General features: G+C 36.7%; 1 protein-coding gene across 1 annotated transcript in view; it reads left to right on the top strand.

Moving 5' to 3' along the window:
- MAGI2 (membrane associated guanylate kinase, WW and PDZ domain containing 2) overlaps window positions 1-27446 on the top strand; it is a 1275509-nt gene that overhangs the window by 817598 nt on the left and 430465 nt on the right. The window contains exon 5 of the mRNA XM_057732512.1: window positions 17041-17251. Within this exon, the coding sequence (XP_057588495.1) occupies window positions 17041-17251 (211 nt within the window). The remainder of the gene's footprint in view (window positions 1-17040; window positions 17252-27446) is intronic.

The raw sequence follows: 27446 nt of genomic DNA, 5'->3' as shown, positions 1-27446 counted from the left end.
CTAAGGTAATGGAAGCAGAGTTTTCTGTGCCCAGGAAAACCTGAACTCATCCTTTTCCACCATATTTCCCTGGGTTGTTAACTATACTGAGGACACAGTGACTCCTCACCTGCATAAGGTAAATCACAGTCCTGCAGTTCAGTGTATTTCCTCTACGTTGTATTCCATTATATTTGTCCTTCACAAAATTTGTAGAAGTGAATGTTAGCTCTCATGCTTGCAAGGATGATATATCTTTACATCATCTTAGAGAATTTGTCTTTAAACTGATATTCAAAATTCCTATATGCTCAGGAAACCTTCCCTTGACATCAGTCTCACCTTATGTTCAGACATCTTTATCTTGTTAGAGGTGATATCCAGCTCTGTGACTTCAAATACTGTAGGCTTCCCTGAAGCCTTCACTTCTCCCCTTTGTTCCAGGGCCATATTTCTAACTACTGGACTGCTGCACCTCCCCGACCGCCCCCGCCCCCACGCCAAGCATTTCTTCAGCAACTTAAATGCAACATTCCACTTAAATTCTTCTATAAAACAAACAAGCAAACCAACTCAGAGTCCCTTATTGGATTTCTCTAATTCTGCCTTTCACCCAGATAGCTCAGAGTTTGAGGCTTTTCTCCCCCAAGCTGGATATACATTATTAGATGTACAAGATCACTGGGCCTTTAGCTTTTATCTCTTCCTTTCTAATATCACTGCCCCATCCTATATCACTGCCTCATCACCTCATTTGTGGACCAGAGTCCCCTAACTGACCTCCATTCCTCCAGGTCCCATTCTTGTCAAATTTCCTGTTACTCTTTGATCAATGAAAAGGTTCTTAAACCAGCATTTGGTCACATAACTGTCCTTCTCAAAACTTTGATGAGCTTCCGTTTCTGCTGCTTCAAACTCTTTGGGCAAGTGCCCAGGTCCTCCCGCCTTGACTAACACCTCTGTTATCTTTGGTTCCTACTATTCCCCCACTCTCTTCTCTTGGCTACATCCCATACTCATAAAATACCTTCACCTGTCTGACAAGCCTTTCCCACATTTGAACCTCCTATTCTTTTATTCACAATTCAAATTTTTTATATTCTCTGGAAATCACTTGTTGAGTCTCATAATGAAAAGGTGAGACTGTTCACCTCTGAATTATTGAAGTACAACTTACACTTCTCATTCATTTAGGAGGTATTGGTTAGCTTGGTCCTTGTAGGTAACTTCATAATGTGCATGTCCGTCATCCCCTCATAAATTGTAAACATTACCAGGACAAGGACTATTTCTACTTTTTTGTTACTTGTCTCAGTGATTAGTATATCTCATTAAATATTTCAAGTTCTTGGTAAATATTTATTTTTCAGTCAACCAAACCTCTTGAGAATGTCAAAGTTTTACTATATCAGCATGATTAGATTTATTTGATGCTCATTTTACACCATTCAGTGTCTTCAACATGCAGTGTTTCTAAGCCTGAAAGATCTGAGATTCCTGATTTTATATTTCTCCAAAAGTTGTTTGATAATGAAAGGAAGAAGTATATTTTAAAAGGTGTATTCTTATAGATGAGGATTGTTCAATCTCTCTAACTGTGGAAATGACCCAAATAGATAGGTGGTTACTAGATCAGTAGATAGAATTTTTTTTCTATAGAACTTTTCTGAAGAAAAACAAATCCTGTAAACCATAGTAATTGGGTTAGGCTTTCTTGGATTTCTTTTATTTCATGAATTATCTGCTAAACTTTTCCGGAAAGTAATTCACTATTATATTGTAGCTTCCCCTCACCAGCTATTAGAAGCCTAGTGCAAAGAATTAGAAATGCACATATATTTTAAAGGCAGCTAAGTCTCTCTGTTAATACACACACATACACAATGCCAGGAGGAACAGGGCCCGTGAGAGCTACCTTCTCCAACAAAGGGAATACAGTATGTGTACACAGAGCTGCCTTCTCCAGGCCCCCAAGCCTGCAATTAGTGCAAATGAACTGCGTCTCCCAGAGAGCAAACAGAGTGTCCCTTATGTGATCACCGAGTGTCCTCAGCAATGATCTCAGTTCACCATTAGGGACCCGCATCCAGGTCCTGTGCTGCTTGGCACGCTGACTGTGCCTGCACCATCAGTCCTGGTTCTGTGAATGAGGTCCTGTCACTGTCAAAAGAATTATGTCCTCCGTAGTGAATCTCGCTGTTTTCCTGTGAATAATGGTGCACTCTGAAACCACCCCAACGCCTATCCCCTGCTTATTTTTGTGTGGGTTCACAGAGACTGTGATGTGTGTATCCACTCACATCTTTATCTTTTTTTTCTTTTTTTGAGGGGGAGGCTTAATTTTATTATTTTGTTCCCAAACACAGGACTGGTTTTCTCACTCCACTGGAGGGGCAAACTTCTGGGGATATTTTAAGTTAACCTTCTAAAATTAGATATTCCATTTATAAATGAGGGACCTTCGATCTTTTCTTAAAAGGATTATTTGAAAGTTAAAACTCCCCCAATTGTAAAATGCTCTGAATATCCAGGTGTGATTATAAAGTAACAAGATAATCACTTTAGAGTCTGTAGGTATGAACTTCAGTAGTAACTGTAACTGTACATTGGAAAAAAAGTGAAATCATGATTAATTTCAGGGATGTCATTTTAAATCAAGGGAGACTCACTTTGTGATTAAACTGAAAGCGAAGCAGTATTTGAGCCCCTTTGTGCCCTCAGACTGATTCAGCATTTTGGGAATGTTGCACCCAACCTTTTGTAGAGAGGTTTTTTTTTCTGCTTCTCTGGGTGTTTATGTGATGTATATGAGAGAGAGCTTTACACACGAAGGAGGAATGCACAGCAAGAACAAGCAGGCTCACACTGGGGTTTGCAGAGTATGTACAGAAAGCCTGAAGACTAGTTGAAATGTTTGTGTCTTCACATTTTCCAGGCATTGTTAGAGTTTAAACTTATTTCTAGTCACGGTCATCCATTCTCTCTAGGTCTGATATTCACCCTGTAGTCAATTTTCTTATCTCATATTTCTCCTCATGGATGTGATTATAATTTCAGTGTGAAATCTTAGCTACTTTATTGTCAGACAAAAATTGCTCCAGTTATTTCTGGCTGAGGGCTGGTCTTTGACTCTGAAGAGGGAAGGTCTCTGGATAAGGTCTCTCTGGGCACTCAGAGATAAGGGATAGCACCTTTATCTCTTACTTCCTAATTGACTTCTTGCTCTCGTCAAAAAATACCTTGACTCCAATTTGGCCCCAAAGAATGGCACTTGAATTACCAAGATCAAGACTGAATAAAGCCTTCTTCCTCTTCTCTTTCAGCCCCTTTGATGTTCCTAAAACTTCAGAAGGTGATGTTATGTTTCATATAGTACTAATCTCCTGATTTTTTTCAGAATTTTGAAAGTAAGATCTAAGAATTATTGTACATGTCCTATATTTCATTTTATATCTTGCTTTGGTCTTTGAATATTTTCAATACTTGTATCAGTTTCTCTCACCCCAAACTTAGTTGAAGATTTGGGGAACTTTTTTCTATATTCTAAATATCTTAAGAGTTCATTACATTATAAAAATCATACAGCACATACAACTTCAAAAATGTGAGGACTCATTTTATTGCCATTATTCCAGTCTGCTTTTATTAAAGTGTTAAAAATTAAACAGGGACCTCCTAGGAGGCGCAGTGGTAAAGAATCCGCCTGCCAATGCAGGGGACACGGGTTCGAGCCCTGCCCTGGGAAGATTCCACATGCTGTGGAGCAGCTAAGCCCATGCGCCACTACTATTGAGCCTGTGCTCTAGAGCCTGTGAGCCACAACTACTGAGCCCATGTGCTGCAACTATTGAAGCCCACACGCCTAGGGCCCGTGCTCCGCAACAAGGGAAGCCACTACAATGAGGAGCCTGCACACCACAATGAAGAGTAGCCCCTGCTTGCAGCAACTAGAGAAACCCCATGTGCAGCAATGAAGACCCAACACAGCCAATAAATAAATAAAATTAATTAATTAATTAATTTAAAAAATTAAATAGAAAAAACATACTAATTAAGGTAGCACTTCTCCCCTGTCAGTGGAAAATAATTCCCTCTACTAATCTTTTTAGTAATTCTTTCCAATTTAGTTTTAGGTCTCAGGATTTCTTTCCTGTCATCTTCCACTTACAGACCTTGAATTTTTCTATTTTCATAATTCCTCATATTGTTCTTTTAGTATTCCAAAGAACTTGTAACCAATTGTGGGTTTTAGATATAAATGAAAAATAATTTCAAGGTATTGAATTTGCTTTCTTGGTAATTCATATTTCCCTGGCTAGCCTCCTAAGTAGATGAGATCCAATTTGGTTACAAATATTACAAATAAAAAGTAATCTCTTTACATGATTGGGAATTCCTACTCTCTCAATTGCTATAGCATCTCAAAAATCATCAGCATAGTTAATTACCCTAACTTTCCCTAATTCTAATATTTTATTCTAGACTTGTGTTTCTTTCATGGTCTCAAATATTTAAAGGAAATATTAGTTAACATCTCAGGAAAAAAAAGATTATATATTTTTTTAATTGCCACAGCATTTAAGGGCCACCTGTCCTCATTCTCATACCATACATAAAAAGAAGTTATAGTACCTTTTTTTAGAACTTAGAAACACTTTATGAGAAGTAAGGAGTCAGAAAATATCAACTACAAGTCAGTAATCAGTGTGCATAGAAACATCTCAGAAGGAGCAGAAAATATGATCATCTTTGCTAACTGGATTGCTGGAGCACTGGGAGTAGAAGCAGGAGGGAAACTTCTTTGCATTGTATTTCTTCCTTGTACTTTTGAATTTTGTCCAAGTGCATGTTTTACTACATCAAAAAAAGTAATTATATTTTTTCAAAATGATGAGCAAGTATTCACTAATCGTTCAATGTGCACATATTTTGGCACCCATATTATAATTCCTCCTCTCATTTTAGAAAGTTAGGAAAAGCAAGGAAAATTGGTAAGAGCACTCTTTGAGCAGTGAGCTACGATGTTGACTTCTTTCAACTGGCTGCATAGAATACAGGTGGCCACTGCATGACAGCTTCCTTTCTGAAGGCAGAATGTCCTCCATTTTCACTATAAAATATAATCTATAGTATGGCCATATCAAAAATCAATTACAATGATATTTTTCTCCTGTCCAAGAGTCAACCCTGAAGTATTCATTCACTTACAAGAGCCTATAGTTCAAATTCCAAGACCTTCAGCTTCTAGCAGTGAAGCAAACAACGTGCTGTGACAGCCTCCACTTGCCCCACCTCTGACTACAACACAATAAGACTTTATATCAACCTAACAAATATACTTTTTGATGAGATTGCTGAGTTTGCAAGAAAGCAAGGGAACTCTTCAAGCCCCACCACTTCCACCACCATGGTCACTACTACAAATGAGCAGAAACAAGAGTGTGGAGCAATCTGTTGTCAGACTTGAAACCCAAGCTTACCCTGAGGCTATATGAGGAGATTAAGCCTTGGGCTAATATGAAATGGGGGAGCTATGTCTCTGATTCTGATTTAAATCAGCACGCTAAAAGATACCAAAGTGATACCAAGCTCATAGCTCAGTAGCAGCTCCTGGCACCCAGCAAAATCAAATGAAGAACTCTGTAGGAAAACATACAGAACTTGGAAAAAATGTGTGGTTTTTGAGGATTATTTTTCCTCCTTTGAATCACTTAACACCACAGCATGTTTCAACTGAGGAAGGAAAACTCAATTTGTGCAAGCACCTTTTTTTAAAAAATTTATTTATTTATTCATTTATTTATTGGCTGCGATGGGTCTTCGTTGCTGCGCGCAGGCTTTCTCTAGTTGTAGCAAGCAGGGGATACTCTTCAGCTGTGGTGCGTGGGCTTCTCAGCGCAGTGGCTTCTCTTGTTGCGGAGCACGGGCTCTGGGCATATGGACTTCAATAGTTGTGGCATGTGGGCTCAATAGTTGTGGCTCGTGGGCTCTAGAGCTCAGGCTCAGTAGCTGTGGCACACGGGTTTAGATGCTCCGCGACATGTGGAATCTTCCTGGACCAGGACTCGAACCCGTGTCCCCTGCATTGGCAGGCAGATTCTTTTTTTTTTTTTTTAAAGCTCTTTATTGGAATTTAATTGCTTTACACTGTTGTGCCAATTTTTGCTATACAGCAGAGTGAACCAGCTGTATTTATACATATATCTCCATATCCCCTCCCTCTTGTGACTCCTTTCCACCTTCCCTAACCCAGCGCTCTAAGTAATCACCCATCATTGAGCTGATCTCCCTGTGTTATGCAGCAGCTTCCCACTAGCTATCTATTTTACATTTGGTAGTATATATATGTCAATGCTATTCTCTCGCTTTGTCCAGGCTTCCCGTTCGCCCCCACCCCACCCCCGCCCCTTGTCCTCAAGTCTGTTTTCTACATCAGCATCTCTATTCTTGCCCTGTCACTGGTTCATCAGTACCATTTTTTTAGATTCCATATATATGAGTTAGCATACGGTATTTGTTTTTCTCTTTCTGGCTTACTTTGCTCTGTATGACAGACTCTATGTCCATCCACCTCACTACAGATAACTCAGTTTCATTCCTTCTTATGGCTGAGTAATATTCCATTGTCTATATGTGCCACATCTTCTTTATCCACTCATCTGTTGATGAGCATTTAGGTTGCTTCCATGTTGGCAGGCGGATTCTTAACCACCACACCACCAAAGAAGTCCATGTGCAAACACCTTTTAAAAAAGAAGTAACTTTGTGTGTGTCTCTTTTTTTTTTTAGAAATTGTATTGTTTTTTGAGAACACCTAATATCTTAAAAATCATATGAAATTGACCATATTTCTTGTTTCTGTAGGGAGAAACCACTTAGGTTGCTTGGCTGATTTAACTACACTATTTAGTGTTCTAGGCAGTAGAAGTCACTGATAAAAATATGTAACATTTACTGAACACCTACTATGTTCTGGTAGTTTACTGTTCTAAGCAATTTATATACATGTCTCTTCTAATCCTTATAGGTAGGTAATGCTATTCCACTGTACATTTAAGGAAATTAAGGCATGCAGAGTGAGTTAAATAACTTGCCCAACATCACACCGTGAAGAACAGATTGAAACCCAGGCAGTCTGACCGCAGCCGTAGCAATTATGTTCTACTGATTCTTGTGGAGCATGTTTGTTGCTGAGAATGGCTAAACAAAAAGGAAAAAAAATTAATCTCAAATTATTCCTATTCTCTTTCCTTATAAGCTACAAATATGTTCCTCAATCTTTTTTCCCATTAAATGGGAAATAAAGAAATAACATGAAGACAGGAGAAAAAAGTTATTAGATTTATTAAAATTTGTCACAGAGCCATTAGAAATATAAATCACAGAGCTCTCTCACAGGGTAAAACAAATTTTGGAAATTCAAATTTTGTGAGTGCTCAAAGAAATAAAATCAACAATTTCCTATCTGGCTTTAAAATAGTGTTTTCCCTCATTTCAAAGGATGGCAATTACAGAAAGCTGAACATTAACTATATGCATAGACTGTGTCAAATGAAAATATGGATAAGGTATAAAATAGGCAATCTTCTTGAAATGGCTTTATCTTGGTTTCCGATTATTCTTTAATAAAACTCAGTAGGGACATTCAAAACCGTGGTATTCTGATTTATCCTTAGTCATGTATCCAAAAGGCAATGCCTTAGATACTGCTAGGGCAATAAACATGTAAGCGAATGGAATGGTTACTATACGTATTGTAATATCAAAACCTTAGACTGGACCGGAACTATAGAATTTATGTGGACTGGACTAAATGCAAAAATGCATACATTTAACTCTCTTCCCATTAAACGATTTCAGTCCCTGTACAATGTATCTTTGAGCGCTTATAAATTTCTTATGGGAAGAAGGAAATTATTTGCTGAATCCAACAAAACTTTAGGGTGTCAAAGATAAAAGAAATTATATTTAATTCTTCACAGCAACAAAAGTGTGCAAAAGACATGTTTTTTAATAGGTCATTGCTTATAAGACGTATATTTTCAACGCATGTTTTGTGTCTCAATGTATCTATAGAAATTCTAGGAAATACAACAGTCCTGGTCAAAGGGCAATTTTTTTTATCACTATCATTCTTTAAAAAGCGGTGTTCCTTCTTTATTGAAATATTTCTTGTTTCTATTGTTAGGCAAATAAACTCCTTGCTCTGGTTTGTAAGGCATCTAAGCAACCTAGAATTACAAAATGGAATGCTCAGAAAATGCCATTGTTTGATAAAGTCTGTTCACTTAGGCAGTAAGCTTCTTGGGGAAAAATTACATTTACATATCCAAAAAATACATGCTTGTATTTAACAATAAAACCATGCTGAGAAATGCGTCTTGGAAGTTAAAAAGAACAATTCTACATAACCACTTCCTAATCAAGAAATAGCTTCACATCACTGTGGAAGTAAAATATGAGTGGGGTTGACTCCTTAGTCAGAATTTAAATAGTCTAAGATCTCTCAAACCACAGATCTGACATATATGAGATCTGTGTTAGGGCACATTTGCACGCATATAACTTTAAGCTGAACTCGATAGGAGGAGCGGAGTGCTAGCAAGAATTGGGTTTTCATATGCCTTGGTGAAATCTGTTCTTTCCCGTCCTTAATTACTATAAGTATGTTCTGGTGGCACATCCAGACAATGGGATATTATTCAGTACTGAAAATAAATGAGCTATAAAGCTATTAAAAAGCATCAAGTAAACTGAAATGCGTATTATTAAATGAAAGAAGCCAGTCTGAAAAGACTCTATATACTATATGACATTCTGGAAAAGGCAAAACTATGGAGACAGTAAAAACATCAATGGTTTCTAAGAGTTAGAGGTAAGAGAGGGATGAAAAGCAGAGCACAAAGGATTTTTAGGGCAGTGAAACTACTCTGTATATTACAGTGGTGGACACATGTCATTATACATTTGTTCAAACCCATAGAATGTACAACACCAAGAGTGAACCTTAATGTAAACTGTGGACTTAGACTGATAGTGATGTGTCATTGCAGGTTCATCAGTTGTAACGAATGTACCACGCTGCTGGAGGATATTAGTAACGGGGGACACAATGCCTTTGTGGGAGCAGGGAATATATAGGAAATTTCCTTAACCTTTCTCTTAATTTTGCTGTGAATTTAAAATTGCTTTACAGTATAAAGTCTATGTTTTTAAAGTCCATTCTGTTCTTAATGGGTACTTTCTCAGTTACTTATATAATACCCAACATATCTGATTTTTTAAAATATTAAGCCACATACAGAAGAAAGACATAATTATATTATCTAAAATGTAGTGGAGTTAACTTCTGTTCTCCTTACTAAGCAGGGAAAAAATTGTAATGTAGCATAAAACAAGAATTTATAGTCCCATACATGGTAAATATTGGTTTAATGGATTATAAGGTAAACTTTCCTAATATACTGTTTAATGAGTTGAATTGTGTCCCCCCAACATTCATACATTGAAGTTCAAGCCACCAGAATCTCAGAATGTGATCTTATGTGGAAATACGATGAGGTTATCCTAACTAAATAGTAGTAGAAATTAGTTCTACTAATCAAGTAGTAGATGGGCAGGGTGGGCCCCTGACCCAGTATAATGTGTGTCCTTCTGAAAAGGGGAAATTAGGACACAGACATGTATACAGGGAGAATGCTATATGAAGATTGGAGTTATGTTGCCACAGACCAAGGAATTACCAGAAACCAGCAGAGAGGCCTGAACAGATCTCCTGTAGCACCTTCAGAGGGAGCATGGCCCTGCTGGTGAACCTTTGTTCTAGGATTTCTAGTCGCCAAAATTGTAAAACAAATTTTTATTGAGTCATCCAGTTTTGTTCCATTTTGTTATGACAGCCCCAGCAAGCGAATATTGTGCGTACCATTTGGACCACAGTCTCCTCAACTGCCCACTGTCTAGCTTGACACTTAGTAGGATCTCAACAAATGCCTAATTAATTAATGAATAATTCCATTTTCCTAGTACATAATATAGGAAATATAGTGCCAGTTTCCTCCTCTGCTGACAAATATTGGAGTTTCTCAGACAGCCGCCTTAGGTACTCTTGTGTCCATGTGCTATATCATCTCCCTAGAAAACTGTGTACAACTCTTTTGTGTCATTGAGTATCCTTCAATAAATCGTTGTGATAGTACTCTATATCATTATCCACTGGGGGAGGCACTGCCTCTCCACTTTCCGTGTTGTCTTGTATGTCAAAGAGAGTACTTAATTTGCACTCCACTGGCTCCTTGACTTGTTCTGCCCAAAAGAGATAGAGTGACTTCTCCAAGTGATACATCTTTAAAGGATAATCTGGGCTTGCTTGACTCAACTCTTCTTTTTTTTCCTCTTAATATTCTGCATGGCTCTTTTGGGAACAGGTTCTACCCTTGCATGGGAAGCCTGCCCTGGTTCAGTACTGCCTGTGGGTATGTTGGCTTGATTCTGCACTTCCCCAGAAGCCCTTGACTCCCACCATAAACTGCATCCCTAGATTAGCCTTTATGAATAGTAAATGTGGGAATGTTGTGGTTCTCCATTTGCCTTACTTATTTTTTTCTCTTATTTTCTTCAGATAAAGAAGGCAGGTGCTCCTTACAACTTTCATCTCAACCCAATTAGCAATAGCCTGATAAAAATTTCTTTTTCTCTCCCCCATTAAGCTCTTGTCAGGTATCTTGCACATTGTAGGTATAAATTGAAGTTTGCTAATGTAACGATTGATTGATTAGATAAGAATAAAGGAATGAATGAATAAATGAGTTAAACTGGGAGAACTTGGCTCAGTAATCTCTAGCACATCAATGAGTATAATTATAGACATCTCCAAAGACTCTAGACTTTTTTTTTTTTTCAGGAGATGTCTCACATTTCTTTTGAAAATACAACAGTTACATAGATGAAGAAAAAAGTTTATTTGTTCATAGCTAATCTTTGACTTTCTCTGTCTGCGTATTCTATATTTTCTCTTTATTCATTCGTTTAATCCATTCCAACTTGGCTTTCCCACCCACCACTCCACTATAACTACTAGCATAGCTGGTAGCTAACATCACCAGTCACCTCCATATCATTAATTTCATTAGATTTTTTTTATCCTTATCTTGCTGCTGGACTATTTAGACGTTGTGGCCACAGCTGAGTGTATCCTCCTCATTACCCTTTGCTTGGCTTCTGTGGCCTAAAGATCAACTGGTTTCTCTGTTACTTCCCTGGCTGCTATTCCCTCATCATTCTCTCACTGACTGTTCAATGTTGGAGTTCCTCTAGGTATTCTTGTTTCCACTTGCTGCCTTATCTCTTTAGGCAGTTTCGTTCACCCCTATGGTTTAAATTACAGTACAATCTAGCCACATGCTGTTGTCTTTCAAATTGATTCCCTCCAGCCAAGAACCCTCTGACTTGACATCTCCATTGTGAGTTTGGCACGAACCTCGATCTCTCATGCCTAAAATTAGACCCACTATCTTCCCCACTCCTGACAGAGCCCGGCTCCTCCTCTCACGGTGCCTAGCTCAGTGAACTGCTCCCCACCCACCCTCTCCGCTGGGTTCACCATGACTTCTCATTTGTCCTTATCTGTCCAGTTTTGTTTTTTTGTCATACCAAATCCTCATTCTAAATTTTTTTTTCAGTTCATAGAAATAATCCATGCCCATGCCACCATCATCTCTTGTCTCAGTCACAAAAGGAACTCCCTGCTGCTCTGTAAATGTCTACTCTAACACTCTCAAACCCCCAGAATAGCTAAGATGATCTCTGTGGAGAATGAAAATCTAGTTGTGTCATCCCCTTGGTTAAGACACTGCTCTCAGGATACGGTCCCAAATTCTGAGCATGTTTTCTAAGGCCTAATCCATTCTTTGCTTATCTATTTCTTTCTCCCTTTCCTTCCTTTGAAAGAAGTCTCTTGACTCCTTTTTCTAGTTTCAAATTTCATAACACATTGGGAAAAAATGGCTTTCCTTGATTCTTTATGTGAGGTTAGGTGAATGCATATGCATGAAATCTCATCCTTCCCTTTAGTAGCATTCATCACACTTAAAACTGTTTAAAGACTGCACATCTTTGCAAATTTTGAATTCCGTGGGAGCAAGGATCATGCCTCTCTTGTTCATTCTTCTGTCCTTGGTGCCTGACACCAATTGAGTGTTTAAGAAGTATTGATTAAGTGAATATTCAATAAATGAATATGTTCAAATCATAACCTTGCATTTTAAGTTTTCAGATGCAGCATGACATTTGCAAATACCTGAGGACAGTACACTTCATGTATTGGTAATTACATGTTGTAATAGGGTACAGCAAAGAGAATCTAAAGAGAGCAATAGTACCTTCTCTTGCTATTTCTTTCCTGCACAATTTACAAAGATCAAATCTGTATGAGGAATCAACTGGGAGACTACATCACTAAGGACCATATTATTTTCATAAAATCTTCTCTTTAAGGGCAAAATAACAAAAGCTTATAGAGTATTCTTTTCCTTCCTAATTCCTAAAGATGCTTTCATATTGCTCTCTGAGATTGACACATATGGGGAAAAATTGATCTAAGCCATTGATTAAGACAAAAAGTACATTCTACTTTAATTTACTCATTTTTAAATTACCTTTGTCAGTTTTTAAACTTATAAAAATAGTAGCCAACTAATGCAAAGATATGTAAAAAAAATCTCCCACTCTCATCCAGATTTACTGTTTTTGGTTAATCAAAGTTGACAATCTGTTGTACATCCTCCCATCTTATCTTTATGTTCATATAGTTATAAACAAAATTATATGCACATAGCTAGCTTGGTGTTTGCTTTTTAAAAATAAGACCCCGAATAGCCAAAGCAATCTTGAGAAGGAAAAATGGAGTTGGTGGAATCAGGCTTCCTGACTTCAAACTATACTACAAGGCTATAGTGATCAAGACAGTATGGTACTGGCACAAAAATAGAAAGGAAGATCAATGGAACAGAATAGAGAACTCAGAAGTAAGCCCAAACACATATGGGCACCTTATCTTTGACAAAGGAGGCACGAGTATACAATGGAAAAAAGACAGCCTCTTCAATAAGTGGTGCTGGGAAAATTGGACAGCAACATGTAAAAGAATGAAATTAGAACACTTCCTAACACCATACACAAAAAGAAACTCCAAATGGATTAAAGACCTACATGTAAGGCCAGACACTATAAAACTCCTAGAGGAAAACATAGGCAGAACACTCTTTGACATACATCAAAGCAACATCCTTTTTGACCCACCTCCTAGAATCATGGAAATAAAATCAAGAATAAACGAATGGGACCTCATGAAACTTAAAAGCTTTTGCACAGCAAAAGAAACCATAAACAAGACTAAAAGGCAACCCTCAGAATGGGAAAAAATAATTGCCTATGAAACAACGGACAAAGGATTAACCTCCAAAATATACAAGCAGCTCATGCAGCTTCATACCAAAAAAGCAAATAACCCAATCCACAAATGGGCAGAAGACCTAAATAGACATTTCTCCAAAGAAGACATACAGATGGCCAACAAACACATGAAAAGATGCTCAACATCACTAATCATCAGAGAAATGCAAGTCAAAGCCACAATGAGGTATCACCTCACACCAATCAGAATGGCCATCATCACAAAGTCTGGAAACAACAAATGTTGGAGAGGGTGTGGAGAAAAGGGAACTCTCCTGCACTGTTGGTGGGACTGTAAGTTGGTACAGCCACTATGGAAAACAATTTGGAGGTTCCTTAAAAAACTACAAATAGAACTACCATATGATCCAGTAATCCCACTCCTGGGCATATACCCAAAGAAAACCATAATCCCAAAAGAAACTTGTACCATAATGTTTATTGCAGCACTCTTTACAATAGCCAGGACATGGAAGCAACCTAAATGCCCATCAACAAATGAATGGATGCAGAAGATGTGGCATATATATACAATGGAATATTACTCAGCTATAAAAAGGGATGAGATGGAGCTATATGTAATGAGGTGGATAGAACTACAATCTGTCATACAGAGTGAAGTAAGTCAGAAAGAGAAAGACAAATATTGTATGCTAACTCACATATACGGAATCTAAAAATGGTACAGATGAACTCAGTGACAAGAACAGGGAAGCAGATACAGAGAATGGACTGGAGAACTCGAGGTATGGGAGGGGGCGGGGGGTGAAGGGGAAACTGAGAAGAAGCGAGAGAGTAGCACAGACATATATATACTACCAACTGTAAAATAGTCAGTGGGAAGTTGTTGTATAACAAAGGGAGTCCAACTCGAGGATGGAAGATGCCTTAGAGGACTGGGGCAGGGAGGGTGGGGGGGAATCGAGGGGGGGGGCGTCAAGGAAGGGAGGGAATATGGGGATATGTGTATAAAAACAGTTGATTGTACCTGGTGTACCCCCAAAAAAATAAAAAATAAAAAAAAAATTTATAGTAAAAATAAATAAATAAAATTAACAATGTACTCCTCAACTTAGATTACTCTTTGAATAGTAGTTATTAGCACCTTTTCCAGGTCAACAGGTTCTTACACTATATAGTTTTCCATGGTAACCATGATTAATTTAATCATATCCTCATTGGTAGGCATCTAAATCATTTCCAGGTCTTTGCTACTACAAACAGTGCTGCAGTAAACATTTTTATATAGGTATCTTTATATACCACCACCTTTATTTCTAGAGGATACATTCTCAAACTGGGATTACTGAGTTGAAGCGTATATGTATTTGCATATTTTTTAATGTTAATAGTTATGGATTAGGTTCCCAAACAATTGTGGAATTTCATATTTCCAAGAGGGCTGCCTTATCATCACATTAACATTGTACGTCAGTAGGGTCTCCTCCCAGTTTCTGGGTTAAGCGGTCCCCACCACTTCTTCTGCTGTGAAGAAGCCATAGTGACCCTTACTGCAGGTGGATTGGTTCTCTATTCTTAGCTACTTTCCAAGTTTCCATCAGAGCATACTTGGACTTCTGCATGATGTCCGTGCCACAGGGAAGTTTTGGGAGTAGTATTTGCCAAATGTATTCATCCATTTATCTCTGACACCCCAATGGAGAATTGGAGCCACTCTGCTGGAAACATTCCTCCCAAAGTTCCAAGCTAAAGTATAGTTATAGGCCTCCTCTGCTTTTGGCTCCCTTGATCTTTTCTGTGGTTTCCCTCTTCTTATCGCTACCATGCCACGCCCCAGACCAAAAGCTAAATATAGTGGTGCTGAATCCCTGAATGAACCAGGGAGTATCTTAAATTTAAACATTTCCCCTTTGAATTTCTCTCCCAATCACTATCTTAACTTGTAGGATATTCCTCTGAACCTGAGCTTTCCAAAGATAAGATTTAAAACCCATGCTAGTAATAAGTTTTCAATATAATATTTTCTTCTCTTTCAAGAATCTGTCTTTAATACATACTATAAGTTTCCAGAAATATGATTACCCTCTATGGACACCAAGGGGGAAAGCGGGGGAGTGGGGTGGGGGTAGGGGTGAAGGTGGTGACGGGATAAATTGGGAGATTGGGGTTGACATGTATACACTAATATGTATAAAGTAGATAAGTAATAAAATAATTTATTTTCAAAAAGCAAACAAATATGATCACCTTCCATGTACATTTAACTATATTATGTAGGATTTATTTTTTCTCAATTTTTATTTTCTCCTTTTCTCTCCCTACTTTAAGATCTATGCTATGATTTAATCATCATAATATAGTTAGAATAATTTCTCAGATGCTGTCGAGATACATGGGTAGTATGCATTCAGAACTTTTGCATGTTTAAAAGTGACTTGCTTTTGCCTAGATAGATGAATGACATTTTAGAAGAGTTAAGTTTGTGGGCTGCTGTACTTTTCTTTTCCTCAAGTTACTACAGATGTTCCTTACTGTCTTTGAGCTTAGAGTATTATAGATGAAAGGTCTGATGATCTTCTGTTCCTCTTCTTCAGTGTGGAGGCTGGTAAAGTTGCTTTTTAACATTGGAGTTTGGAAATTTCACCTAGATGTGTTTAGGTGAAATACATGCTTTATTAGTTTGGCCTCAGATCCAGTGAACCATTTTAATCTTCAGACTCAAGTATTTCTTCATCTTAGGTAACTTTTATTCTGTTTTTATTGAGTTGTTATTTCTTCTCCATGTAACCTTCTTCCTCATTCTGGAGGCCATACCATTTGCATGTTGATACCCTTGGGTCTGTCCTCCAAGCCTTTGATCATTTCTCTTAAGGTATTTATCTTTTTTAGTTTTTGCTGTGTTCCATTAGTTTTCTATTACAGCTGTAACAAATTACCACACACCTAATGGCTTAAAACAATGCATTTTTTTTATCATACAGTTCTGTAGGTTAGAAATCTGACATGGGTCTCACTGGGCTAAAATCAAGGTCTCTGAAAGACTGTGTTCTTTTCTAGAGGGTCTAGAAGAGAATCCATTATTTTGCCTTGCCAGAGTCTAAAGGCCACTGACACTTCTTAGCTTGTGTTTGGTCCCCTTCTTCCATCTTCAAAGTCAGCAACAGTGCATCTCTTGAGCCATTCTTCAGTAGTCACATCTCTCTCTCACACTCCTCTTCTGCTTTCCGCTGATACTTATAAAGATCCTTGTTATAACAATAAGCGCAACTGAGTAATTGTAGATAATTCCCCAATCTCAAGGTCCTTAAGTTAATCAGTTCTGCACATCTTCTTTGGCCATGTAAGGTAACAATCACATTCCAGGGTGTAGAGCGTGGTCATCCTTAGGGAGTCATTACTCTGTCTACCACACCTGTGTTGTAATACGGTCCTCCAATTTAGTCATTTGCAATAATTAGTTGAAGAATAGACAAGAATGATGAGTGAAAGGGTAACTCCAATAGGCCTACTGATCATTTTCAGAGCTGGTTACAATTATGCGTTTCCTATTAGTCTTCATAGAGCTCATTCTCTGATGAGCATGGTCCACACTCACTCAGATGTTCCAGTGGCTGGAGTGACTAACTACATGCTCTTGTTCTCTTGTAGAATCCAGTGAACATGAAGACAAGAGTGCAGGTGCCTCAGGGGAGACACCCCCCCAGCCTTATCCTGCACCAGTGTACAGTCAGCCCGAGGAGCTGAAGGAGCAGATGGAGGATGCAAAACCAACGAAACCAGAAGAGAACGAGGAATCAGACCCGCTGCCTGATAATTGGGAAATGGCCTATACAGAGAAGGGTGAAGTCTACTTCATTGAGTGAGTTTCATGCATTTCTCTGAACATTTCCACCACGATCACAGCAGTATATAAATGATATAGCAAATGGAGATGTGATCACAGTATTGAATTGTGATCATTGATTGTGATATTAGCTTTCTTCTTTGTGAGAGAATAGTGGGTTAGTGCCTTAATTCAATAAAAGAGCCTAGATTACAGCTATAAATCAAAGAATGAATTAAACAATATCACTGTAAAATTTGTGACAATCATGACTAAAAAAGCCAATCTCTATGTGATGTTATTATTGAATTAGAAATAGTGAACTTATCACGGGGAAATGCTTACTCTATCCTTCTAAGACCTAAATGTAGTTCAAATGAGATAATCCCCATCTTTAAACCAGATTGGCTGGAAACCTCCACCATCATGTCAAGTGATTTAATAGGATGCAGCTATTGAGAGCAAAATACCTGCTAGTCACAAATGAGAATGTTTTAAGCATTTTGACCCTGAGGTCAGGTGTCAGTAAAATCATGTAATTTATATAGTTCACCATACTTATTTTTATTAAATTCCATTCTATTTGTTGCTTACCATTTTTATGACTTGCCAAGGAAAATGAAATGCTAATTCTGAACTCACTAGTGATACATACTCAATTTAATCTTTCTTTGGGGAGTTTTTTTCCCCAAACTGAATTTTTATGTATTTTATTAACATTATCTAGCTTTCCTTTTCTTTATCTTTTAGGAGTAGAACAGCTTTTTTAAACTCCTAAGTTGAAGATCTTAGCTCAAAATTAAATCGTTGATATGCGTGAGACAATCAAAATGTTCATTAGAAAGAATAAAAACTAAAAATATTATAAATGAACAACAATCCTTATTCCCTCAAAGTTGCAGAAGACTCAAAGAGAAAAGTTAATAGAATCTGAAGTTTTCAGTGCTGATAGCAGATAAAAATATGTAAACCCTGATTATTCAAGAAAAATATTAAAACTAGATTCCCTTTCCCAACCTGGAGTGATTTGTGACTTGGATCTCCATAGGCAGAACTCAATTGTGAAATTGAAATGCTACCACATGCCAATATTTAATTCTCACATGAAAACTTTGGAACATGTGGCCAAGGGAATACATAGTCAGGTAATTACTTGGTGCTCTGCATGACTCCAACATGGATGAGAAATGCAGAAAATACATTGCCACCATCCACCTTTTGACAAATCTTATAAGTTTAAAAAAAGAATAAGAACCTCTTGCATATTTCTTATTGCTACAATCAATGACCCAGAGACATCTTTTATCAATTAATTGGAAAAGAGAAAGTCATATAGAATTTTTTTAAATGTTCAAAAGTATTTATATCAAAAATATAATTTTGTTATTGATAAGCATCGCATGGCGCCATTGCAGACCAGAAGTCAAAATATAAACCATAGATGTGAGGTCACACCTTAGTGTTCAGAACATTTGATGTTTAGAACAGGGAGACTGATGACATACACATTTTTTTAAAAATAATACAGGCAGAATAAGACTATGTGGAAATAATGAAAGAAAACCAGCATGGCAAATTGATGAAAGAACTGTTTCCTTCCAGTGTTTCCAATAATGCATTATAAAAACCTCCTTTTTTTGTGATTATAAAATCAACTTTCCCCTTTTAACTGTGTCAGATTCTGGAATTCTGGAGAAAAGGGACTTCGTAAGACAAGTTGTGTTCATGGTATATAGTAAATGATAGGCTCTGTCAGGACTTGATTAATGGTTCTATTAATACTCTAGTCAATCATCCAGTGTCAGAATCCAAAGATTCATTAGATTTTGTCCCTGCTCTTAAATTTATTGTCAAGTTGGGAAAGAGAGAATAAGAGGAGTAGTTAAAATAATTAGTAAACTATTGATTTCTGGATTTTGTGGTACTATTCAGAGAAGGATATACTTAACCATAGACTTAAGTAATAAAAGGAAGCATCATAGGGAAGGTAAAATAATGTAGACTTGAAAAGTTGGTAACAGGTAGATAGAGCACTTCAGGTATAGGAACTGTTGTTACAAAGACCAGGGGATCTTAGTGTTTTAGGGATAGTGAGAAGATGCCTGGACCTACTAGAGAGAAAACTGTTAGTTGGTGAAAATCCTGTGAAATGATGGCTTCATTTTCATTTTGCTTGATCGTTAGTGCTTTTGAAAGACAAGCAGAGGGTTTTGTTTGTTTATCTTCTTCCCATTACTGCAGGGAACAATGAATGGATAGTATTAGGAGCAGAGATGGGTTGGGCTGAAAAATTAAGACAAAAAAGAGGAGATAATTTAATTTGCTGCGAGAATGCTAATGCTGAGGAGGACTCATCCAGAGGTCAAGGAGAGGGAAGAAGCCTGGAGTAAGGGCTGAAGTGAGAGTGTGACGGGAAGGTGGTTAACGTAGGAGGCTGGGGCAAATGCCTGCTTAAAGCGGTCATTCACAGAATGGAGGCATCGCTTGGTCCACCCTTCATCCTGGACCCGCTTGAGATGTCTTTTCTTTCTTCAGAAAGCTTACTTTGACTCTCAAGACTCAGCGTGATAAGCTCAGATATCACAGAACAGGGAGAGATGAGTGTCTTTTTCATCTGGTTCTTCATTTTCACACGATCACAACCTGTGCTGCCTTTTCCTTTGTCTCTGGCCTACATTTCACTCTGCTGTACTTTCCTCTCATTAATTTTCTCCTGAGTGCTTTCACTCTTTGCTCTGAAATGCCTCTTTCCTTCCTAACTACATTGGACAAAATCAGCATTTCAACCCACTGTCATTAATCTGTGGGTATCTTTGCTGGTGATATCACAATGAATTCTTACGTAAATTAACTCTATGCTATAAAAGTCCCTTGAAAACAATCTGGTAGAGAAGGAGGCAGGGACAGGAGAGTGACCATAATGGGGCAATAGGACTTTCTTAGGGACTAAGTCATGATGTGTCCCAGAATTTCTGGCCAAGAAACTTACATAACATACCCTATTTTTAATATAAAAGTTTGCAGTTCTGAGGAAAAGTCATAGTAATGAAAGAAAATAAAAAGGAAAAGTAGAGTAAGTTAAGAGGAAGGTAAAACAGATAGAAGGAAATGTAGAAGAGACAGAGAATTAGAGAGATTTGTAAGGTGAGGAAAGCTGACACCAGTGAAAACCTTTCTGGTACAAATATTGCAAGAGTGGCTTAGAGCGCTGGAAGTCCCCCCTGGTAGGTAACATGTCCTCATTACACTTTACTGAATTTTGTTTCCAGTGAAATGAATATCATGATAAAACATTAAAAAAGTGAAACAAAGGAGAAGGATCCCACAGTTCTGTGTATAAAATTTAAATGTATATACATATTATATATTTCTGTATTCACTTCTGAGTAGAAGAGGGGAACTCTACCTGTGCTGAAGTGTGTGTTTAAGTATGTATTTAAAACAAAGAAACAAACAACAAGAAATATATATATATATACATACATACATACAGTGGGTTTGGAATTAAGGTAATAAGTAATTTTTTTGTCTTCTATGCAATAATGTTTTAAAATAATTGTTGACTTACAAAGTATTGCAAAGTACTTTCTATGTTCTAATACTTTACAAGTGCTGCATTTAGAAGATGAGGGGAATTTCGTTGTTGTTCTCAACACATGGGCCAACTGTATTTCCCACAGTCTTCAAAACTGCTTCCTTTGATGAATAATAAAAACAGATTCCTTTTATCACTGGAAATGATATTTAGTGGGAAAAGGTGAATATCCAAGAAAGTATTTTTAAACAACAGAATTTTAAATAGCAGGTGAATGCACTCTTCCAAGCATGCTTTAAAGCATTTATAATGTCATATGTTAAGCAATTTTTAAAAGACTTTCAAATGCATAATATTATTTAAAACCAGTAGTTTCCTTAACTCATAATATCTTCTTCATTAATATTATATTTTTAAATAGACAGGATATTAATTGTAAATTCAAGTTAGTAATAATAGTTGTGACGTATCAAGTGCCTACTTTTTTCAGGCTGTGCTCATCTTACTTAGCAGTAATAGCTAATATGTTAAGCATTTACACTGTGCTCATTTAATTCTGACTTTAGGAACCTGAGGTTTATAGAGGTAAGTAACTTGCCTTTGGTCATATAACCAGGAACTGACAAAGCCAGGATGCTTTGATTTCATTTATTCAACACATTTATCGTGCACATACTGTGTGCTAGGAACTATTTTATTAAACCCTGGGAATACGGAGATCAGCAAAACTGACAAGATTCATACTTTCATGGGACATAGTCTGGCTCCACGGTCCTTGCTCTTAACTAATTTGTCATGGTGACTACTTTACACATATCATATCATAACTGCCTTATAAAGCATTTGAGTTACCCCCATTTTATAGGTGAGATTCTGAGGCACCCTTAGACAATTAACATTCCCAAGGTCGTATAGCTTTGTGATCTGCAAAGCCGTTGCCATTATCCCATACTACCTCTAATATATAAACAGGCATTGACTGGGGAAAAAAAAAACCAAACTTTTACATTACAAAGAGTATTTGTTTTATAAGTTTCTCAGCCAGAAATTCACTATTCCAGAGGCTAAATGCTCCGTAAAGAAGAGCTGCCACAGGGGTAATCTGGATTGACATGCTTTGGGAATCCCATTAAATTAGTTCTTTGTTTGGGAGTCAGTTTAGTTAGTGACATAAAAGAGACTGCTATTGCTTTAGCAAAAAACAAAACAGCAACAAGAACCTATTTGTTTACTACCATCTTCCTGAATGGCAGTGAACACTATGTCATCTTAAATAATAGATTTTTAAAAGCAAGCTTTTGAAATTGAAAATCACATCTGTGAAAAATGTCATGGCTATACATGGTTTCCCAAATCTTTGTAAAGGCTGAATTTGCTTTTAAAGTCTAAATAAGACACACAATCTGTTGCTTCTTGTGTTGCTATATTTCCTTAAGTTTAAATAAATCACCAATTTCCATTTTCAACAAATTTAGAACTTTCATTTATTAAAAGAAGACAAAATATTTGAGAAATTTATTGAAGAGTAAAGTCAGTGTTTTGGTAAAGCCTAATGCTTTCTCATTCTAGGCTTGACATATTCTGATGAGTCATGAAATCTGGTCTTGACTTACTCTCTGTAATTTGTATTACAATAACAGTAGTTATATTGAATATTTTTATGTTTTTTCTGCACAGGATTCTAGTGCAATCCCCAAACTGAAAATAAGTGTTTCAGACAAAATAGCATGCAACAAATACCCGTAATATCCAAAACAATATTCATTATAAAACCTCTTTTAAAAATGTTTTCTAAACATGTGAAAGAGAATATGATGGCAAACTCATATATTCATATGCTCAACAAAATTTTAGGAATACTGTTTAGGAAACAGATAAAAACTATGGAGGTCATTGACAATAATTTTTTGTATGGATTACTGATGTATAAATAGAAAAGATAGTAGCACAATGAAAGTCTTGAATAAAAAAGCTTCTACTGCTCAGCATCAATTAGATGTATCCAATCATTGCTTTTAATAGTTTCCTTTTGAAATGATGATCTAGAGGGAAGACAAAATCTTCCAGAAAACAATGTAATCACTCTGAGGATTTTATTGACTATAATATAAAATGGAATCAGTCTATGTTCCTCTAAAAACTAACGTTTAAAAATATATAAAATACAGTCAATAATCTCTATGCTATTATTGATTCTGAACCTATGTGACTACTATTGGAACTTTAACATCCACATACATCTTGAATTGCTCAGAGGACTCTGAAATATTTACCTGGGCCTTGTTTACCTTGTTCAAAAGGTTATTATGTTTCATGGAGTCAGATATTATTGAGTTCAATCTCTTATTATTCTTCCAGGGTAGTATTTCCCAGGATGAAAATACAGTTTATCAGATAAAGACTGGGATTCAGAATTGGCTTTTTTGGAGAACTTTTTAAATTCAGTGTGTTTGTCATTGTGTTAAGTCTCTTACTATTTTTTAAAGAAAATGGAGCAAAGGAAAGGCGTATATTTGATAATAAAAGTTTCTTATTCCACTAATCAGATTTCAGTTGATGAAGTGTCATCCAGTATTTGTTCAGTAGTGAAAACATTATTTGGATCTGGGTGTCAGGACAAAGGTAAGAAGAATAGAGGAAAAGGAAACAGAATGAAAAGAGAAAGGAGAAGAGGACTTGTCTTAAACTGGGTTTGAACTGGGTCAGCCTTAAGCCTTATGTATACCTAAGAAACCATTAAGAGGTTTGAGCCCTGACTAGAAAAACATAGAGTGAATGAAAAAATAGAATGTAAAATGGAGGGTGGCATGATCTATATGAAAATTTTGTTTTGCTCCTAATAAATACCCCACCCATTTGCTAGCATTTTTATTAACATAATTCTTGATAACCTCTAGGACAATAGTCATGTGTAGATTATATAAATCACCATTTTAAGACTTTATTCTGGAAAAATATTCAAATTTGATTTTAAAGTGATCTGAATATTCAGGTTTATAAGGAGAAAAATGTTTCCAGTGATTATATTATCTATATGCACGTGCAATTTAATATAATACCTACTAAGTACAAGGGATTCAACACAAAGGAATTTAATCAGTGATCACTATTCTCACATAGGAGATAAAGGTCTCAGTTTGTAAACTACTGGCTATGGAGCTGGGGAAAAGATCTTTGATTACCCACTGAGGGAGTGAAGTAAAGCACCTCTGTATAAAAAGCAGAGTTTTAGGTTTAGTATGCTTCTGGTTTTAGATCATAAAAAAACTTTGGCCTTGGAAATCAGATATGTCTGTTTAATGCTACCTCTTTCACTTTCATACACTAGGTATGTAAGCTTAGGCAAGTTATCTATCTTTTGTCAACCTTCCTTTTTTTATCTCTAAAATGGAGGTAAAAATACTAGCCACAAAGACTCATGAGTATTAAATGAACTAATGCTGTGAAAGTTCTAGTGCAGTCCCTAACAAAGTAGACAGTCAGGAATATTAAATTGTTCTTAATAGTGAGAATAACTTTGCAGTGGTGTGGCATAATGTCAGCAGCTTTTCCTGTTAAAGGGAAACATTTTCTGTAAAAGAAAAATGTTTTGTCAGAAGATAAGATGTTATTATTTAATGTGCTGCTTTTGTCAGTTTGGCAAAGGTTAAACATACAAAATATCCAGAAATTTTTGATTCATTACAAGTCAGCCTATTACATGTCGTCAAGGCCATTCTGATATGAATTTAAGCTAGAATTTCAGCATTGAATGAAATTTCGCTTCTGGTTTGCTCCAGTCCTCCAGATAGACTTAGTTTAACATCAGAGAAGAATTTTAGATAAACCACTTTTTAAGGTTTTCATTCGGATTTTTAAATATGACAATGATCAAACTTGAATAGCTACTGACTCTACTTGATCTTTCACTTTTCATAATCCTCACATTAACTTTATCCACAGAAATACATAGAGCAGTATATTATTATGATTCAACATTCCTGGAAAATATTTGTTCCATTCCTCAGCTAGAGAGATTTCTTTACAAATGCAGGCTATATATGTGTGTGTGTCTCCATTAAAGAAACTAGTATTGAAACATGAGATTAGCATTAGCATCTTACCTTCCTGTCATTTGTGCTCCACACAATTTGGAAAGAAACAGAAAACTGGTGTTCTGCATCTGAATCTACTCTAGCGATGAAAGTGAAAGGAAGTCACATCCTCAAATTTGAGGAAGGATAATTTGCAGATTGTGAAAAATCCCTCAGTGGTCCCGTTTTACACAATCTCCTGCCCAATGTTGAATCCTGTTTTCAAATGGAATGGTTGAGGCTTAAAAATACATAATTTAAAGGAAGTGGAAAAGCCACTTGGTCTGTTGTCTCCCAAATGCATTAAAAATATCCCCTTTGTAAGGCATCTTGAAGAAGCATGCAAATTACAAGGCTTGTGAGAACCACTGTTGAAAAATACTGTGCTGTATCTTCATGTGATGTTTGCAACAATTACTGGAGGTAACTACTACCCACCTTCTTTCAGAATCATTTCAGAGGATCAGCTAAAAATGCTGTTAACTATAAGAGACTCAGTCTGTCAAAATCTATTAAAGTGACATACCGTTAATGCTAGCTCAAGCTAAAAAAAATCATCCTGTAATGAAATGCTTTATATAAACTCAGGAAAGCTAGGAAATTCATGCTTCTCTGCTAAATTAACTAGTATCTGAGACCCATGGTGGTGTAGTATAGAAATGGTAATTTGACTCCCTGTGGTGGCTTAGTAATGGCCCATTCATACTTACCCATAGATGTGTGTACTTTCGTGAGTATGTCTTAAAGACCTAGAAATGACATTCCTTCAAAAAGGGGGAAGAATTTGGAAGCAGGGAATTTTATTTTCCTTGCTAACCTCCCAAATTTTTTGCTAGCACATAAAAACATAGACATGAACACACACTCGTACACACACACACACACACACACACACACAGTTTGAACTGAGGCGTGTCTATAAAGAGCATCTTTGCAGTGTCTTTATTTTTCAGATGGGAGCAGCAAGCACTGAACCAAGTGCCACTGTCCTCACAACAGGATAGTCATAACCCCCATTCTGTCCATGGGCATCAAGTCTTTAGCTGAGAAGAAAAGACTAGATGATACTGACATGACTATAAATGAGGACCAGAATGAGATACTGCAGTACTTTACATCCTTCTGATACTCAGTAATGAAGCACTATCAGCCTATACACAAGTCACATTGGAGGAAAATAAAAGCTAGCATACTCTCCTGACAGTTTGTAGTTTCACCAAATTCATAGACTTTATCTCATCAGATTATTAGAGCTCTGCTCAGAGGGAATCAATCATTAAGGAGTTCCAAAGTGTGAATAAAATAACTGGAAAGTATTTTCTCTTTATCCCACATAAAAGTCAGAAATAAAAGGGTACCTTCTTTAAGAGCAGAAACTTCATGACCCAAGGATATTAATGTCTTAGTTCTCAGATTAGAGGTGACTCTACACTGAGGCAGATGTGTGATCATCCAAAAAACACTGTTTGAAGAGTGCTTTAACACTCTGGAATCATTTGCCCACTGTTCACATTAACCCCATCTTTCCTGCTTCCTGCCTTGAAATAACCTTCATTACGTAGGCACTTAATCTCTAAAAGTTTGCTGTGAAATATGCTTCCTGGGAGAATTTTCTGAACTTTGCTCTAAGTGCAGATTGGTTCATCATATTATTTAGCTAACATTTGTTGCTCTGATTGATAAAATATAATTAAATTTCATTGAAGAAAGATAAAATACATGTGAATTGATATTATAATTTTTACTTTTTACTTCCTTACAACTGTCTTAAAAGATCTTTATTATCTGGCTTTAATTTATATTTTCAACCTATTTTCCACTTTTCCCTTTCACATTACATTCTGACTCTTCCCTATATAAACCTCACTTTTCTATGCCTGTGACTTTGCTCATTCTTTTTTTGAAGCCCTCACAGCTGTCACATCCTTGATAGTTTGTCCATTGATAGATGAAGTAAGTTGAGACAGCTATTCACAGCAAAGATTTTAGCTCCAATGTATGGTTATGAACTATTGAGTAGTTCTCAAATTCCAGTGTGCATAAGAATCACTTGGCATGCTAGCCAGAGATGGAGATTTTGTGACCCCACCTCAAAGATTCTGATTTGGTAGTTCTATGAGGTTCCAGAATATGCATTGTTGATAAGTCCACCAGGTGATTCCAATGCACGTGATTCCAGGACCTCTTAAAAACACTGTTCTAAGAACATTTCTCCTTTGCTTTTTAAATTTCTGGCAAAAGACTTCCCAGAAAACATTTTTTTAAACAAAAGTCATTAAAAATGGTTAATTCCCGCAAATTCCATTCCAGAAACGCTAGGATGCAGACATTTTTATCTGCCACTTTACTAGCTGGTTTGAAAGTATTTAAATCGAAGTTAGCTAAATGTGGGTTAATGAAATTGCTATTAATCACTTTTTGAGAAAATGTAGGAATCCCAAGAACATGCTATAATTTGCATCACTTTTGTACTGCCTCTGCCAACTCTGTAGTTAAAGAGTAACAAAACAACTATTTATGAAAAGGGCAGGTTTAAGATGAAAATAATTCTTTTGCAAAACTCAGGAAACAGTATCAGAGCCTGCGAACTGTGTTCTCCAACTGGAGAATCCTGTATTTGTAA

This window comes from Hippopotamus amphibius, chromosome 4 (genome assembly GCF_030028045.1).
Source record: "Hippopotamus amphibius kiboko isolate mHipAmp2 chromosome 4, mHipAmp2.hap2, whole genome shotgun sequence".
NCBI lineage: Eukaryota > Metazoa > Chordata > Mammalia > Artiodactyla > Hippopotamidae > Hippopotamus > Hippopotamus amphibius.
The sequence above is the reverse complement of the archived record's forward strand: the minus strand, read 5'-3'. Positions and strand labels throughout refer to the sequence as shown.